The 18,545-nt window shown below is 45.8% G+C and overlaps 1 protein-coding gene across 2 annotated transcripts in view; it reads right to left on the reverse strand.

Annotated features, from left to right (window-relative positions):
- MTMR4 (myotubularin related protein 4) overlaps nt 1-18,545 on the reverse strand; it is a 53,101-nt gene that overhangs the window by 2,411 nt on the left and 32,145 nt on the right. For both annotated transcript variants that reach the window (XM_084299364.1, XM_084299365.1), the window contains exons 7-18: nt 18,409-18,505; nt 11,333-11,446; nt 5,899-6,095; nt 5,518-5,646; nt 5,097-5,208; nt 4,523-4,718; nt 3,859-4,044; nt 2,932-3,102; nt 2,656-2,810; nt 1,062-2,292; nt 573-683; nt 165-253 (exon numbers count right to left, since the gene is read on the reverse strand). In XM_084299364.1, the coding sequence (XP_084155490.1) occupies nt 165-253; nt 573-683; nt 1,062-2,292; nt 2,656-2,810; nt 2,932-3,102; nt 3,859-4,044; nt 4,523-4,718; nt 5,097-5,208; nt 5,518-5,646; nt 5,899-6,095; nt 11,333-11,446; nt 18,409-18,505 (2,788 nt within the window). The remainder of the gene's footprint in view (nt 1-164; nt 254-572; nt 684-1,061; nt 2,293-2,655; nt 2,811-2,931; nt 3,103-3,858; nt 4,045-4,522; nt 4,719-5,096; nt 5,209-5,517; nt 5,647-5,898; nt 6,096-11,332; nt 11,447-18,408; nt 18,506-18,545) is intronic.

Below are 18,545 nucleotides of genomic sequence, written 5' to 3' on the forward strand. Positions count from 1 at the left end.
CAACATAGCAGACTGGAAACCTGCAGGGGATTTATGGGACCTGGTGAATAAAGGATAGACTTAACACTTTCTCCTTGGAGGTGGAGGGGACAAAGATTGCACTCAAGAATTCTGTGAGGTTTGACAGACAAAAGCAGTGGAACTGCAGCAAAAATATTGTTTACCTGCAGTGATGCCTCCGTTTGGCCAGCCAGAATTCACAATCGCAGTTAAAACAATGTGAGGCCATGTGGTCTGGAACCCACCGCGTAACCTAGGGCAAACACCAGTCCTCATCAGCTTTAAATCTGTAACACCACACCAGCCAGGTCTCAGGACCCAGGATGCAGGCTGAGATGTTGCTTTGGACCAGAACAGGCTAGCCCTGAGAGAGCCCATCCCACTGGTCCTCTCTATTGGACACAGCAGCAGCAGCAGAAGATGCAGTCTCTTGGACCTTGTCTTAAAGGACAAGGGCTGCTGCTCTAATCCTTTCTTCCAGCCCACTCTCTGCTGCCATAACCATTGAAGTTAGCTGCTAGGAAGAAACATCCTCTTCTGTACCTTTAGAGCTGCCATAGCAGCACACGTACCTCTGTTTCCTTCTTATCAACAGGCTCCCAGCTCGCTTCTGACAAACAGTCTTCACTGTGATCAGAACAGAAGTCCTCACTATCACTGCCATCTGATTCCTTCAGACATGTCTGTAAAAAGAGAACAAGTCAAATCCCCTCAGCTGCCTCAATCACAGAGCCAAGGACATTCCCTCTCCAGCCACACAGTGCTTATGAGGGGCACATGGCTAGCTCTGCAGTTCTCCACCCAAGGAGAAAAGGGCTGAAGCATTCACAACCGTATAGGAGCCACTGCTTGGCCTCCAGGAAGCAGAGGTGCTTCTGGGTGGCATGAGGACATGGCACAGGGAAAACAGAGGAAAGGAGCTGAAGAAACACAGAAGCAGTATTAACCATCCACTCTAAAGGTGAATGTTGGTTGGAAAGGGGAGTGTGAGGGGTGTGCAGGGACCACTGCTGGCCAGGAGATGCATGGCTGGACTTGGGGTGTTAGAGGCAGTTACTTACAAAGTCATCCTCATAGTCCATGGGTGGCTCAGCTGGTGGGGCACAGAAGTGGCGGATGTCCAGCCGCAGCTGCAGCTCTCGCACCTGCCTGCGTAGCTGCTCCACCTCCTGCTTGTAGCTGGCCTCGATCTGCCGCAGCCTGTGCTGAATCACATCTGTAGGGAAGGGCAGCCCATCATCGTCCAGGTAGAGAGGAGGCACAGGAGAAGGACATTTTGGCGGCACGTGCTTGGGACCAGATACTTGTTTCAGGTGGCAGGGTAGCCCTGAACGGCTGGGCTTCACTGCAGAGCCTGCAAAATGTGTGCCAACATGGCCAGAGCAGACTGAGGCTTTTGCACCTTCTCTTGCAGACCACTGGCTACTGAGGCACAGGCCAGGAACCCGTAGCTGTTTGCTGCTCAACCTCTTGCTACAACAGCCATAGGAGAGGAGGTGTCTGGGTGCAGGCTCCCCATTGGGGAGCGATGTCACCATTCCTTGAAAACTGTCCCAGTTGGACCCCAGGAAGGAGAACTCGCTGCTTTGGCTCTGGGAAATAGGTTTGCGCCATTGCTCTAGCGGGACTCTCCCCAGCCGGCAGGGCTCCTCACAGGGTCCATTCCTTCTAGCGTCGCTTTTGCCCTTATCTTCATCCAGGCAGAGGATGCCCAGCTCCTGACAAGGAGCACTTGGTGCCAGGGACTCCTGGCTGGGAATGTCTTGGCAGGTGGTGTTTTTCTTGAGGCAACCTCCTCCACTGCATGCAAAGTCAGCAGCCTTCAAGGGTTCCTGGCAACAGGTTTCTAATTGCTTTTCAGAGCTGGTAGGAACCCTGTCAACATTTTCCTGCTTGGAAGGATTTGGAGCTGGACATGCGCCATCCAGTTCCTCCATGTATGTTACATTTCCCTTTTCCATCTCCAGAGACACACTGCTTGCTGGCACAGATGCCCAGCTGCTCTGTTGCTTGCTATGCACTTCATGCTCAGCATAGCCGCTAAAAACACTGCTGGCTTGCAGGGGGGCATTTTGCTGATGCTCTTCCACCTCCCCTGCCTCGCCTGCAGCCATCACGCTGCCTTCTCCCACATGCAGCTCAGCTCCCTCAGCAGTGGCATGCCTGGCTTCCAGGCCCACCCGGACTTCCTGACAGTGGTTATTCAGGTTTGGATCACTAGATGTGCGGGTCAGCGGGCTGCTGGAGTCGCAGGCTGAAAGCAGGTCATCCATAGATCTTGTCTTTGGTAATCTGGAACCCAGAAGCAAAGCAAATCTCAGAACAAAACTCTTGAAATGTCCCTCATTTCAGCTGAAACTGAGATAACATAAATGTTCCTAATTAGAGATCATGGGGTGGGGTGAGGTAGAGGGGCGCAGCAGCATGAACTGAAAGGCATGAAACTACATGATGGCATCCACAATCTGCCTTTTTAGGAGCATCTGGGAATTATACATGTTCTTCTCCAAGTGGCTGGGACAATGCTACTGAGCTCTTGCTCTCCACAGTAAAGATAATAAGCACAACAGGTAAAACAGAGAAACTATAATGAGCAAGAAGGGAAAGATGACTGTGGGTAAGAGGCAACCTAGGACTGGAGCTCCAGGCTCTTACCTGTCCAAACATCTGCCACTGAACTCCTGGCTCTGAGATCCAGGGGGCATGTAAATGTCCATATCATCCTGTCCCAGAGGATGTGGGGAGGAAGCTGGGAGATACACTGCTGTCCAGACATGCAGTGCTCGGACATGGCACACTGGATGCAGCACCTGCAAGAATTGCTATGTTTAGAGATGAACATAGAAGGAAACCTCTCCAGTCTCTCTTTATACAGTCCCCAGTGCTCGGCAGGCACAGAGCCCAGAAGACTAGACCAGGAGCTCTACTCACCTGCTCAGACCCTGGCATATAAAGAAGATTGTGGAAGTTCTTATTGCCAGCCCGCAGGAGGGACCACACGGAGCAGGTACGCTTGTAGATGTTGTGCATCTCTCGCTCACATGGGCTGTTCCCAAGGAAGGTCCCATAGAGGCAGGAATATGTGTGCTGCACCAGCTTTACCTGCAGCATCAAAAGGAGAACAATTGTCACGGCCACTGGTAAGCAGTGTCTCCTGTCCCCAAGAGCAGTGTCTTCTACCTGTCTAGGATACCTGTCTAGGATGGTCCATGTACTTTCTATCTAGCTGGTGACCTTACTGTGGTCCTCTGTCACACAGGGCAGGACAAATTGGGGATAACAGGAGCCACTTAGCTTAAAGAGAAAGCAACGGTCAACCAATACCATATCCATCCTTCTATGGCCCTAAACTATTATTTGGTAAGTCAGCAACTAATAGCTATCATTTGTCGTCCCCCCCCCCTTTTTTTTTAGTATGTCTGAGAGATGCAAATCAAGCTTTTGATCAGAACAATGCTCCTGAATTCTGATTTCAGAAAATCTGAATTCACTGGGCTAGAAAGGGACCCACAGAAGAAGTGATTCATAGAAATTAGACAATATAAAACCTTCATCACTGCCCAGTTTGCAAGGTACTCCAAGCCTGCAATCCCTACTGGGAGAAAGAAGAAATTGCAAGAAGCCATCAGGAGCATTACACATACAGCACCAGGTCAAAATACCACAACCAAAGTGCAGGGCTGGACCCGTACAGTGTAGGTATGTCAGGAATGCCAGCAGAAATCCAGGCAGTACTCAGACACTTTCCCATTTTTAAAGAATTGTTTTTCAACTATAATGCTGTAAAATATGGCCTTCTCTCTGCCTCTGCTCACATCTCGCAAGGAATAAAGAAATGTTTGCATGCATATTTCTTACCAAAAAAGCTTCATTAAATTCGAAGAGGCAAGGAAATTGCTTCAGAAGCTGATGAACAGCATCCAGCCATTGGAGGAAAACTGGGCATTGCTCATTCTGATCTTCCACCTTTTCCTGGTGACCACAGCGATCACCAAACTTGTGACCAAAATCCAGCCAATCTGATTCAACAAGCACCTGGAAACCCTGCGAACACAAGAGAAAACTAACTGCAGGCAATTTTGCTGCAGGCACCTAGCAAGACAAGGCAAGCTCTGTCTGCTAGCAGTGCCAGGAAATCGCAGGACTTCTGAAGGTCTGCAAAGAAAGTTGTATCTGTTCTTGGTTTGGGAGCAAAGCTACATGAATGTCAGAGGTTTCCAAAAACAAAGTGACAACTGTTATTTCTGTATGACAAACAGCCACGAGAATGAACACAAGAAGTACAGGGAAGCGGCTGCACCTTGAGCACAACAGGTTGTTTTTCAAAGTGTCTTACGACACTGGGAATGAGGTATATAGTTTACTGAAAACACGCAGGAAGACCATATAGAAAAACTCAGTACCTGTAAGAGCAGCTCTGAAATGCCACTAAACTAATTGCTAAATACAGTTCTGTTCCTTTCTGAGGAGACTCAGACTGTCATTTAGCAGACATGAAACAGCAAAATAGCACAATGTGTACCTCCATGGTCCTGTAGTAAGGGTCCAGAAGAATCTTTGCCAGTGCTACAATCTGTGGAGTTCTGTCCCAGCCGTCTGAGCAATGAACCAACACTGGACGCCCTTCTCTGTCAATTGCACTGGAGACCAGCACCGCTGACTTCAGCATGACAGAAAGGTGCTGCAGCCACTTGGTACTCTCCAGGGCAGAAAGCCAGCTAGAAGGTGTGCAAAAAGCAAGGAGATGGTTCCTTAGCAGTGAAAAAAACAGTGTCTTTTTTAAAAACGTCCAAAAGAAGAGTTAGACAGTTTGTGAATAACTACAAAGAATCCATCACCTAATCTCAGTTTTCCCCAAAAACAGCTATGTTTTTGAAACCATCAGAGGATATAAATAGATAAGTGATACTGAGTCAGTGATACTATCTATTCTGGATTACTGGGGATCAAAATGGGCACCACTTAAGCACTGTGAGCACTTTTCCTCCATTTTGTGAGGTAGAAATCTGGAGTGGAGAAAAAGAAAAAGGAAGAAAAAAAGCTCACAGGACGTTAACAGATATGGCATCAAACTTAGCTAGAATAAGGTCACTTACTTGCTAGGGTCTGGTACCTGGCTGCAAACAGCACGCAGATACTGGAAACTGTTGCGGATGGAGTGGATGTTGGCCATGCCCATGAACACGACTTCACAGTTTGGGTAATACTCTGAACACAACAGAGACAAAAACATTCAGAAAGTGCTGCTGCCACTGCAGCAAGTGCCTCTATGCACATAGTTTGGCTGTACCCTGCAGCACTGTTTCTAGTCTCTAGCAGAAGGTAGGCAGCGTTTCTAGAAAAGCCTTGTGGGCCAGCAGCAATATATCTGGGATAACAGACTGCATGAGTGAGAAGGGGAATGTGCTCCCAGAGAGTGAGCACCAAAATGCCAGCCTGACCCAAACTGTGCTCCAGGGCCCACTCAACACAGCAGGTTCAAGAGCAACACACTGGGATTTGCTTATCTCTGTGTACCTTCGCATTCGCAGCCTCCTCCCTTTGCTCTGTTGGCCACAGCTGCGGTGTAGGATCTGGCATCAAGAATCAGCAGCTTCTGAGGAGTTCCAGCATTCTCCACACCTGAACATGCGGTCAGGGACGAGTCTGCAGAGACAGCACGACTGAGTTCCTGGCACCTCCCTCCCTCTTACAACAGGCCTCCAGCACAACCCAACACTGGACGCGTACAAGCCCAGAGACACGTCCCACATGCAGGGCCCAGATTATTGACTTGGATGTCAGGTTTAAATCTTTCACTGTAACGGCCCTGCTAGTGGCAACAACAATATTTAGATGTAGGAACCACACCATAATTCACACATTTAAGAGACAGCAGAAGGGAGCATATTGCCTCACCGAAGTCAGCCTCACAGGCCTCGCTGCCATCACTGCTTCCATTGTGTGGCATGCCACCAGGTACCTTTATTCCAGGGTTCAAGGCACAGGCTTTGGCAATAGATGTCACAAGATACTCATCGTCAGCATTTCGCCAGCCCCACCAGCTGATTTCAGGCTGGCTGCAGCGTGCAATCACTGCCCCATTGCGCACATGTCTGCAAAACAAGCAAGAGCTGGATGAATCCCCCTGGAGAGGTGAGGAATGAGCCCAGCAAACTTCCCCACACATCTACAAACAGCCAGTGCTTGTGCAACCCTCCTCACTGCTTCATCTGCTGCATTTACCCTTGTAGTTAAGCAGTGAAACAGGGCAGGGCATTTCAAATAACCATTATTCATAACGACAGCAGTGACACAGAGGCTGTCACTCAAATCTCAGCACTGAGGAACAGAAGATGGCTATGAGTAGCACAGGAGCGGCTGATGGAGCTGGAACAGCTGGCAAAACGAGATTGCAGAGGAGCAGGTTGCTGCAGTTTTTGCAGGAGTGGCTGTCAGGAACACGCAGTGCCAGCGGATGGCGGCAACTGCACCCCTGGGACCAGTGGCTGTGCTGGGATCTTGACCACCACTAAAATGATCCAGAGTTTCTGTAGCAAGGGGGAAGCTGCCAGTTGTTCTTGTCATTACAACTCTAGAAAACTAGAGAGAAGTTCCAATAAATATGGCTGTACTTCGGGAAAGTCAGAATTATTTCTTGTACTTGTTCTGTTCTTGTTCTGTTCTTCTATTTTCACATTTTTCCTCCCTTACATTATGTACTGGTTGTTAAACCATTTCATTTAGTGCTTGTAAATTAGAAAGATTAACTCACTCAGCATCGGACTAGTTAGTTTCTGGGTGGAGGCCTGAGCTGGTGTTTACTAATGTGAACCTTACCCTGGCTGCTGCTAATCAAGGCCTGGCAGAAGGTCTGAAATAGAAAGAAGTACTCATTTTTTCATATGAACATACTTGTCAAGTCAGTCACAAGTGGCCTGAAAAGGGAGTGGATGATTATGTGACAAATTTTGCTTGTGCTACAGAATTATCCAAGAGTCATAGCTGACTGGAAAAAATGCAGAGGATCTCATGATACTGAGTGATAAAAATGTAACAATAATAATTGAAAAGTATTTAAAGATGATCAATAAGTATCCCAGTTATGACATGAAACAGTTATGCACAATAAGCTGCCAAATCTCAAAGACTTTGAAGTCATTGCTGTTCTTAAACAGCCTCAGCTCAAGGCTCAAAGGAAGCAGAAAGGTTAAGAATGTGCAAGGAATTATTAAGAAAAGAATAAAACAGAAAATACTATGACACCACATCACACACCTGCATCTTCACAATCACACAAGCTTCTTTCTCTAATCCATCCACAACTGTAACAGAGAGTGGACTCACTGCCACAATGATACGGAATTATAAATATATTTAATTCACAGTGGGTAGGTCCACCAAGTGACCATGAAACACAACCATACATTCTCCTGAATATATGCCGCAGGAAGTCTAAGATACTTTGGCTGCTCCAAAGACACAGCAAGGCAGAATACCTGCATCCCTGTCCTGTCTGTTACACTTCCTCAAGATGCTACTCGTGGTGCCTGGCCCTTCTCAGGGAGGGGACAAGAACCTGGACAGCCCTGTACACTCACCCCTCCCTGTCCCACTGCCCCGCATGTGACACCTCTCTGAAGACGAGCTGGAGTAAGAACAAAGACAGAGATAAAACATCTGACAGATATTTTCTTTGAAGGTTGACACCTCTGAAAAACCTGCATTGGTGGCAGAATACATAACAGCCTAGATCCTAAAACACACTAGCACAAGCCTCATGCCATCACTCAAAGGCTGTTTGGTTACTGGTGGGGGCTAAAAGTAGAAGAACTCTTGAAGGTGTCTCTTTTTCCTCATGCTGGTATCCCCCTGTTATAGGCTCTGCTGTTCCACAGTGGATGACAATGCTTGTTCACATTACTTGCTGTAAGGCAGTACATCCAGAAAATACACTGAAACTTTGAATTTCTTTCAACAGCAGTGGCATCTCACCAGCAGCTACTGCAGTTTGTAGAAATGGTTTTGCTCCTCAGAGACAAGATTGTCCTGAAGCAACTTACCAGTAAGCACTGAAAAAGTTTTTATTGCTAATGGCATCCCATAGTTAATACTGATGAAGATTCTAAACTGAAGACTTCCAAAAAACAATATTCGTATGCAGCTAACTCGAAATACTTTGGAGTCTTTTCTCATTTGGTGCCATCCTCTGCTGCTGTTTTGTTTTGCAAGGTGAGTTACGCTCCCAGAAGGTCTATTTCTGGCATTGGGATCACTGAAGGATGGATAATACAGACAGCAGCAAAGGCTTTGTTTATACTAGTAAATGAAACAGAGCCAAGGTGTGGACTTAAGCACCGGCCTGTGATCATCCAAGCCTGTTTGTTATCACACCCACAATTTTCGGCCTGTGCCAACTAGCACTTTCCCAGACAGCGCCCGAGCACGTTTCTGGGACATGCAGGTGCTGTGCCAGGGACTGTTCCCAGCAGCCTGTTTGGATGTGACAGTAACATTTTGGGGTGCAGAGGGTAGGAAAAGATTGTAGCTGTGTAGATGTGAGTTGTAGGAGGCCACCTCAGTGATGGCCTGTCCAATGCATTACTAGAAGCATGGCCAAAGTGTCATACTACATTTAGAGAATTTCTTGGTACCACAGGCTTCTGAGCAGCGCAACAAATACTGGGCAGGGCATGGTCTTGAGGTAACCAGTTTCAAGAGATGTAATGATGTGCTAATAAACACGAGGAAACATGGCCAACATTGATGAGCATGAAGACATCAGTAAGCAGAAAGTGTAGCAGGTGCCAGTATAAGAACCAAAACCAAAACCGAGCCTGCAGTGAGCTTCCTAGACCACGGAAGCACACATAGCTAGCTTGATTCTGTGGTCTCCTGCAGATCTTCACAACACGAGTGTATGAAGTTTCGGTTCTTTTCTTAATGGAAGTTTTCCCCGAGGAAAAATGATCCTTTCTTGAAACTGGAATGGTAGAACGTGCCATAGCATGTTAACTTATGTGGATGTAAGTATTCCCCAGGGATCCTCAGTTTAGTCTAGATGACTCAAGACCCTTTCAGAATCCAGTGCTGGAGTATGACATGCCTTGTATCTTATCAGTTGATCTTTTACTCCCAGATTCACTCAGAGCACAAGGCTAGAGCAGATGTGATGTTCTTAGCACATGCCATCTTGATTTTCCTGACTGTTATTCTGGCCATAGGAGTTCTCATCCACTACGCAAAGTCAAGCAGCTCAGCTTAAAACACGAGAAACTGCTGAGAGGGTTTACGGAGCTGCTGCCTCTCAGCATCACCTAAAGATTCCCACCTGAGATGCATTCATGCAAGTGCTTTGTTTCCCAGCCACCAGATGAAAGCCCTGGCTCACTCCACCTTGACCAGCTTGAGACCAATGCTCAGCATGGGGCTGCAGCAATGTCCACATCTGCCCACTGCTTCCCTGACACTCACCGCAGCATGAACACAGTCAAAGGCAACTGCTGAGCTTCTGTGAGAAGCTGTCTTGCTAATGTAGTCCCAAGGTCTTCTGAAGGTGGCTGTGCAGACAGAGTAATAATGAGGAGCGGCTGGCATACAATGCCCGTCTGCCTCTGTAGTCAACTACATAATTGATTGCGTCCTCTGTGTTGCTTTAAAAGTGAGTTGTGCCTGGAAGGTCCTGAATCTCTACTGTGCATGTCCTCCACTGAGGACTCGAAGATGGAGATCCGTATTTCTGTTTTGCTTACCAGCTAAATTATACTTTTTGTAAGGAAACTGATAATGTGGTATCTTTGGTGTCATGCTTTACAGATCCGAGTGTCAGCTGTTGAATTCAGCCTTGCTCTCCAAAATCTCTGAACTCTAGCAAACAGTCCTGTGGTGACTGAGTCCCTGGGATAAATTCATCCAAGGCCACTTGCCCTCTCCCCTGAGCTGTAGGTGATGAGGAGCTGAGTGTGAGGCTCTGCATTTTGCCCCTTCCCCTTGGCACAGCACAAGGTACTCCAGAAGCAGCCATGGCCCTCATAGACCCTCTTGGCCAAATGCATAAAGTTTGAAGGCAAAGGCTAAAGAGAACGTGAAAATGAGAGAGAAATGGGGAAGGCCTGGACCCATCTTATAACATCACTTGTCAGCATCTTCTAATCTGATACCAGGCTGCAAAAGGTTGCAGTTCAACCTGTAAATTACTGGGTACCTTCATAGTGATATTATAAAGCGCTGAACAAAATAATTTTAAGAGGGTAGAAAAAGACATGGCTTTGCCCTCAGGTGCACAAGCACACAGTCTCCAGCGCCAGACCATTTTTAGCAGAAGTAATCACAAATACAATTAACTTGTTAGCTGACTCGGCTGCAAAGAGGGGGAGGCTCCATGCGATAACCAGTGCTCATTATTACTTCATTGTAGAATTTAGCTCTTGTAGAAACAGCACGCTGTTTTGCCAGCATGTAACACAAACCATGTAAAACAAAGATGTAGAGTTAAGGTATGTGTAAATTTGCTGGTTTTGTTTCCTGGCTTTCTTGCTTTCCAGGGCTTTCCTTTATAATGCAACTCTGACATTTTCAAAGCTTTTTATATTTGGATTTAATAGTTGCTAACACTGAGTCTGTTGCTAGAAACCACAACATACATTACAACATACACTGACTGGGTGAGGTATCTTCCTGCACACCTATGCAACCAACGTCCCATTTGGTTCAAACATGTCAGCCTCCTAGAAGACATGCTTAATGAGAAATCAACCCCCTGCCCTGAAAAGCCCTGCTTTGTTTGCTGCCTAGTGTCATGCATCCTCATGTATAGGTAATTTTTGGAAGGCTGCTCTGATCGGGGAAGAGGTACTCTCCATATTTACCAGTTATTGAATCAATGATGTTCAGCCACATGCAAATATTTCATCCTACCTGTTACTTTCAAACTCTTTTTTCAAACTCTGTTTTCAAACTCTCACAACTCAGTCAAAACAGGAATGATTTGCATGTGGGTACTAAAATGTATATCCAGGCTGTGGTAAGTCGTTGATTGAAGGGCCATGCAGCAGGCTCATTTTGGCCAAGATTTCTTTTCAAAGTAACAGCTAGGCACACTTCAATTTGTGACAATGTTTTGAAACTCAAAGAGAACCTGAATTTGACATGGGATTCTTGCTGCATCTCGCACAGAAGGAAAGTCACCTCTCTCCTCAGATCTAAATGAAAGCAGGAAACAAGCAGCACTTACCAAAGATTTTTCTCTCTGGGAGAATGTCCTGCTTTACCATCACAGACCAAGTTCCTAGACCTGTCTAAAGGGCAGCTACTGGGGACTTGGGGAGCATGCTCTTTTGCTTTTTTTTTTTACCTGTACACAACCACAGGGATCCTCTTCCATGACCTAAATGAAGCCACATTCTCTAGCTCCTTATCCGTGATCCAGACAGGCACCAGCAGCTTCTGGGGATAACTGGAACAAAGCCTGGAAAAAAGATAGCAGCAAGGCAAGATGAGAACTCAGTGACTAAAATATGTACTAGACAAGTTGTACAGAGAGTGCAGGAGCATTTCACATTTTCACAAACTCTGCATGGCTCTTCCTCTTCATATCTGTCTCAGTACAGTTTCAACACAGGAAAAGTAACCCAAAAAATGCTGTCAAGAATGAGCTAGGAGATAACAGCCTCCCTTAACATCAGGCCTCACCTCTGGACCCATGCCAAGTATCCCAGCACTTCCCAAGGATGCCTTTAGAACATGCTCTGGATTTAAATGTGCACGAGGGTCTAGGGGAACAGTCATTGTGTGTGTGGGGGTCAGTTTTCTTGCATTACTTACAAACCCAGAAATGCACACTATGTTTAGTAAATGATTATCTGGCCCTTTTAGGAAACAGATCACCACTGACAAGCTTTACATACCTCCATGACAAAGATGTAGATCTCTGCCTAGAAAGATGGCAATGATGGTTTGGTCTGTGCTACAATAAAATGATACAAGGGAGATCTGAAATAATATCTTATTTAGTGAGGTCATTATCTGAACATGTGCCAGCAGTGACATAAATGTGATGGGCAAGTCCCTACCAATCTGGTCACCTAGATAAACTCCAAGCATGTACAGCTATAGCAGAGGGGACACAACTCTTTAAGAAACAGAGCTGCAGTAACAAAGCGCCACAGCTAAACTCACAGAAGTTCAAAGCAGTCTGGCTGAAACAGAAGTTGGGGGGGGGGAGAGAGGGAGGGAGTGGGGAACAGGCAATAGGATTTTCCAGCCAGCAGTGTGCTCAGGTAGCCAAGAAGGCCAACAGCATCCTGGCTTGCATAAGAAGCAGTGTGGCCAGCAGGTCGAGAGAAGTGATCGTCCCCCTGTACTCAGCTCTGGTGAGGCCGCACCTCGAGTACTGTGTTCAGTTTTGGGCCCCTCGCTACAAGAAGGACATGGAGGTGCTCGAGCGAGTCCAGAGAAGGGCAATGAAGCTGGTGAGGGGCCTGGAGAACAAGTCCTACGAGGAGCGGCTGAGGGAGCTGGGCTTGTTCAGCCTGGAGAAGAGGAAGCTCAGGGGCGACCTTATTGGTCTCTACAGGTACCTTAAAGAAGGCTGCAGCGAGGTGGGGGTTGGTCTGTTCTCCCACGTGCCTGGTGACAGGACGAGGGGGAATGGGCTTAAGTTGTGCCAGGGGAAGTTTAGGTTGGATGTTAGGAAGAACTTCTTTACCAAGAGGGTTATTACGCATTGGAATGGGCTGCCGAGGGAAGTGGTGGAGTCACCATCCCTGGAGGTCTTTTAAAAGACATTTAGATGTAGAGCTCAGTGATATGGTTTAGTGGAGGACTGGTTAGTGTTAGGTCAGAGGTTGGACTAGGTGATCTTGGAGGTCTCTTCCAACCTAGACGATTCTGTGATTACAAATGTTTAACTCCCCAAACGTTAAAAAAAACAATTGTAGTGTATGTTAACAGTAGGACAAGACAGCAGCCAAGGGAAAGATGGGGAAATCCAAATAGCATGCTGGGGAAAGGAGCTAAGAGCAATGCAAACAAAATGATGCACAGGTGAAAATTCAGGAGTGCAGGGGCTTCCTGGTTACTGCAGCAACTGCTCTGCCCCTGGGCTCCCAGCATGTGGCTGCATGCGGGCAGACAGGTTGCAGGCTTCAGAGAGGAAGCACCGCCTGGATGCCGGACCAGCAGAGCCCCAGCAGCTCAGGCAGACAAAGCCCTGACAAGAAACATCAAAGAGCAGTCTCAGCTCCAGGCTATAACCCACATCTTTCGAAGGAATGTTTTGGGGCAGACAGGAAGCAAACTGAGGAGGGTGAAACTATCACGCAGGTAAGCTCCAGAGGATGGCCTGGTGCTCCCCTCAATCCAGGCTACCCTAGCTGATGTTACCTGGTTTGTGATGGTAGAAAGGACCTGCCTGACATGTTAGAAATGTCACTTCACACTGTGTCTAGACAGCTTCTCAGAAAGCCCTGGACAGAAGGCAAGGTTGGTCTATGGGACAATAACAATAGGGCATGGAAAGAGAATCCAGTAAGGAAAATTTAAGCTGTTGGGTAAGAAGCTGAAGACAGACAGCTGTGTGTGGTAGAACTCTCTGGAGTGCTTCATGTTCCTCTTGTAAAATTGCTCAGAAAACCAGAAAAGCACTGAAGTGTGATCAAGAACAATGGAATGTTGAATAAGATTAGTACCTATTAGGATCTGGGGGGATTTTTTGAATAGCCATGGTCTGTAAAAGAATGGTCTTCATCTAAATCAAAACAGAACCTGTTTCCTGGTACTTAGGATGAAATGTTATGGAAGATGTCTCAAAAACTGGGGAGAATAAATACAAGAGTGTTTCAGTACAGGAGCATATATTGTAAGAGTTAAGCCACAAACTCTGTAATCTTACAAAAACAATAAGGATCAAGTCAATAAAATTCAGGTTAGAACACAGGACAGCCTCAACAAGTTAAGCCAAATTTAAGGAGGGTGCACAAAAATTGACACTGAGGTGAAGATAAACAGACCTGTGCTCCTAAGGCTAGAGGACACAAAGAGCCAGGATAAAGAAGTATGTTGGCTTAACAGCACCTTATAAACTTGGCACAAGGAAGATTATCACTGGTACCCTAGATTTTGGAGTAGAAGCTTTGTAGGAAGACCAGAATAGATTGATCTAACAAAATCCTGTCTGTTCCAAGTAAAACTGAAGGTGAAATTGCGAGGCCAAGAGTTGCCAGCATCAACACACATTGCAAGAAGTGCATGGACTGAAATCCCAACCCTAAAGAGAAACTGGATAGTACTAGGGGTACACTACGACCACAGCAGCACGGCAGCAATACCCATGAAAGGCTGAAAGAGATTCAGAGAGGCTGCAAGGGCAGAAATTGCAATGGGAGACTTGCATTGCTTCCACATAAAATACATAAGCATCATGATAACACATTAGACAAAGGCTACGTTTTTAGAAATGATCAGCTGCTTCTTGGTGGTACCAGCCAAATAATACAAAAGATATATAACTCTTCCTTTGGTCCTAAGCATGCACAACGCTGCTCCAAAACAGGGTAACTGAAAAATCACTTTGTTGCAGCAATCGTTGCACAGTAGAAGTCAAAAATACATTTAAAGGCAAAAAGGTTCTCACTGTGGTAGAAGTCTGCTTCAGAAAGAGGAAAAGATTCATTTTTATATACTTCAAGAGAAAGGAAGCAAAAAGAAAAAGCTTGCAGTTGATGCGATGCTTAATTAAATATGCTATTCAATGTAATATAAAACACATCAAAGGATCAGAAAGAGATGGCAGAGTTGGTGAATGAAAGTAGGATTTTAGAAATACAATGACATCCTTCAAATAGGGGAAACGTTTCTAAAGGACACAAACCTGAGAGGAGCCAAATGTGAATCTCAATTAAAAAACAGTAAAAACAAGGCAATCATGCAGTTTTCAAGAAATGCCCTATTAAGAGATTAAAACTATGAAGACACCTCGGAGGTCTGATAGATAAGCAAGATCACAGCAGAGAGTCGAAACTATCTACAATGATCCCGGTGATCATTGGAGGAGTGCACAGAGAAAAGAAGTTGCCAGACCTATGCCTGTTTTGCAAGGGACAAGGGACAAGAATAGATTAATGTGGAAACTTCAGCAGGGGAAGCTGTAGAACTATCTGCTAGGAATGAAGAGCAACTAATCAGCAGGACTGGATAATACCCAACATTGCTACAGCAACCCAAATGCACACCAGGTGAATGATTAACTGAGATGCGTAATCTATTGCTTACATTGGCTTGGGTGCCAGAGGAATGAAAGGTGGCAAACTTGGTATCAATTTTGTAAAAAGCTCTCTGGGGTGAATGTGGGAAACCTCTCAAGTCTGACTTCTGTACAAAGCCACTGACTGCACAGTTGGTGCAAGGGTAAATACAGTGCACTTGGGAAGAGTCAACAATGGCTTTTGTGGAGGGAGGTCGCATGTCACGTATCTAGAGCTTGCTGCAGGCACCACTGAACAAGTAGATACAGACTGCGAAGCTGACAGTGGATTTCGATTTTCATAGTTGGTTTTTTTTGTTTTTTTTTTTACACAAGTTGCTCACTGAAGACTTGAAAGAAGCTCCTCTTGAGAAACAGCAACCCTTGAAAAGCAAGAAACAGTAACAGAATGTAACTGGTTATTTTTTGTGAGAAAGGGAGTCCCAAAGGGACCCATGTTTGGCCCTGTGCTGTGTAATGTGCTCACACTGCGCATGGAAAGAAATGAACAGTGAAACAATGTGACTCATGGACCATGCTGACCCAAACTAGCAAATGGAATGTTTTTGAAACTGTGAAGTTAGATCCCAGAAAGAGGCATTAACAACACTAATGCATAAATCAGCACTAGCCACACCTACAGACAAGGACAGATGAAGCATCTGCTTGCCACAAAGGCAACAACCACCCCAGTGAGAGATCCTCCTTCACAGTATGCAAGAACATGAAGCATCACCTTTGCCATGAAAGTGGAGGAAAGTATTAAGATTTGTAGAGAAGTCTAACAAAATAAGTCAAACTATGAATTAAGAGCAGTCACAGAAATGAGTAGGAAACATCGGATATCTTCAACAATACCACAGCACTCCAGGAAGCTTTTTCTCATAAAACCAAAAATAAACAAAACTGTGAGTGACTGTAAAAAGATCAAAGCTGAAGATAAGCATCAACAGCAAAAAAAAGGTGAATTTGTTTGTTTGTTTCTTTCTTTCTTTATTTATTTATTTATTTATTTTTGAAGGAACTATGTGTGCATCAACTCTCCTAGCATCATGGGCAACATGAAAACAACTTCTACCTCAGACAGCATGGGTACATTAGCTGGCCTATGTCAGAGCATGCACAGTTCTCTCGGTGTACAGATCACTGGGGATGTAAAAGCCATGGAGATATTATGTAATATTTTTATTATTATTGTGTGCTGAAAGAGTATAACTTTTATCATGACTGAAGGAGTGGTTATTATATGCTTGTATAGCTCTACTTTTATGATGGCTGTCGCCAGGAAGAAGATAATAGTTACCAGATAAGAACATCTCGGAACAGACTTGAAAGACAACGAACAAAGTCATTACCTTGGAGTATCCTGTCTCTAACAACATTGTTTTGTCAATGCTGGGAAATAAAAGATAAAAAGGACTATAAACAGTTAAAAAGTAACCTGATTCCTGTGAATAGAGGCAGGTGGTAATGATCAAAAGCCAAGGCAGGATTTAAAGACACACTCCCTGGAGCAGCAAGAGAGAACTGGTGTCTGAGTTGCACAAGCAAATTACAACACCTTTAAGATCTTGAGATGTCTGCTGAGAAAGGAAGCTGAGACCTGCCAGGATCCCCACGGAGGAACTCAGCAGACCCAAGGAAAGCACAACCAGGCCTGCATCCAGCTTGCTAAGAACTTCTTTCAAGTTCTTTCTTCCCTGGTTTGGTTGAAAACCAAACATCTGTCTTCAGAGACGTTTGCTAATAGCTGAGCATTGCCGGTCATAACTCCCAGGAAGCAAACCACAGGTGGTTGATCTAAGCTGGACTTTCTGAAGCAGTCAGAGGGAATCACATCCCAAAGCCTAGCAGGGAAGGAAAACCTGGCTGCTTTCAAAGATAGAGACTGCACCTGCAGCACAGACCTACCTGTTGTGCATTCTGAAACTGAGCAGTTCAGGAAAACAATTTTTATCTGAAATTCCTGGAAAAACTGTGTAAATGCTGTCAACAAAGTCACGTAACATTCCAGAAGCAATAATGTGGTATGGATAAGAAGAAAATGAATTGAAGCCCAGATTGCTTGATGCCTGGATTCCTGAGGAAGCACGTGAGAGAAGGTAGCAGGCAGCAAACTCCACAGGGATTTCCCCAGGTCAGCATACCTGAGGCTTCTCACGGTCTCCACAAGAAACTGGAAATATAAAGGTGATTGGGGATGTTTTTACTGTCTGAGAAATACCGAAAAGACTGACAGATACCAGTCATTTCAAGCAAAGGATGAAAGGGAATGCAGAAATGAACATGTCAGTCAAAGCTTAATAAAAACCTGTTGGCTTAATGCCACCTGCTGCAAAGAATGCGGAAGCGCTTCTCCAAGAGCTCTTCTCCAGGAGCATAAGACAGGGGAGAATCACTGACGTGCTGGGTGAAGGACCTTCCAGAGATCTCCACTCCTACCTCCTGCCCACAGTGGAACCACATCCAACACCAGAATAGCTGAGACCTGAAATGCTCCAAGGATGGAGACCTCCCGCCTCCCTGGGTGACTTGTCCCAGCAAAGCATCTTCCCCCTTCTGGAGAAGGACACTTCCCCCACGTCCAATCTGAGCCTCCCAAGCTGCAACTTGAGGCCAGTGTCCCTTGTTCTTTCACCTTCCACTGTCAGAAGAGTCTCACTCCATCACCTTTGTAACTGCCCTGCAGGCTGTAAGCAGATCACCCTTCAGCCTCTCCTTCACCAGGCTGAACCAACCCAGCTCTTCCTCCAGACTTCTCAGTACCTTGAGAGCCCTCCACTGGCTTGTCCCCAGTTTCCTGACACAGGTGAATGGCTGCCTGACTTCATGTAACCTTTCAATTTTCAATGTGAGCATTTTAGAAAGACTGACCAGAAAGGCAACCCTATGATGAATGATTTCTCCAAGACCCTAGATTGCCTTCAAGGATAAATTATGGCCACCACATTATAAACTACCTGAGTCAGCATTTACAATTGCTGCTAGCTCTGATGTTTGGAGTGTACTCCTTCTTCAAGGAGGAAAGAAAGGGGGTCTGGCTCATATGCTGATCTTCCTGAGGGTTATCAAGACCTGAAAGGAGGATTAGCTGGAGCCTGACTCATCCACTGCTCTGCATGGGGATTGCAAAGGGAAGAAGGAAAGGAAAGAGGAGACCGGGGAGAGCCTAGTGGTGAAACACTCACTTGTAATTGTTGTTGATGTCAGAGACTCGCCAGACATTCTGTAAGTCAAAGCCCATCCTCACCAGCTCCATCTCGAATCGGTATCTTACGTGGTCTCCTGGAATGGTAGAGCATAGGGTATTTACTGACAGCTAAGC

This window comes from Netta rufina, assembly GCF_964035555.1.
Source record: "Netta rufina genome assembly, chromosome: 21".
In the NCBI taxonomy this organism is placed as follows: domain Eukaryota; kingdom Metazoa; phylum Chordata; class Aves; order Anseriformes; family Anatidae; genus Netta; species Netta rufina.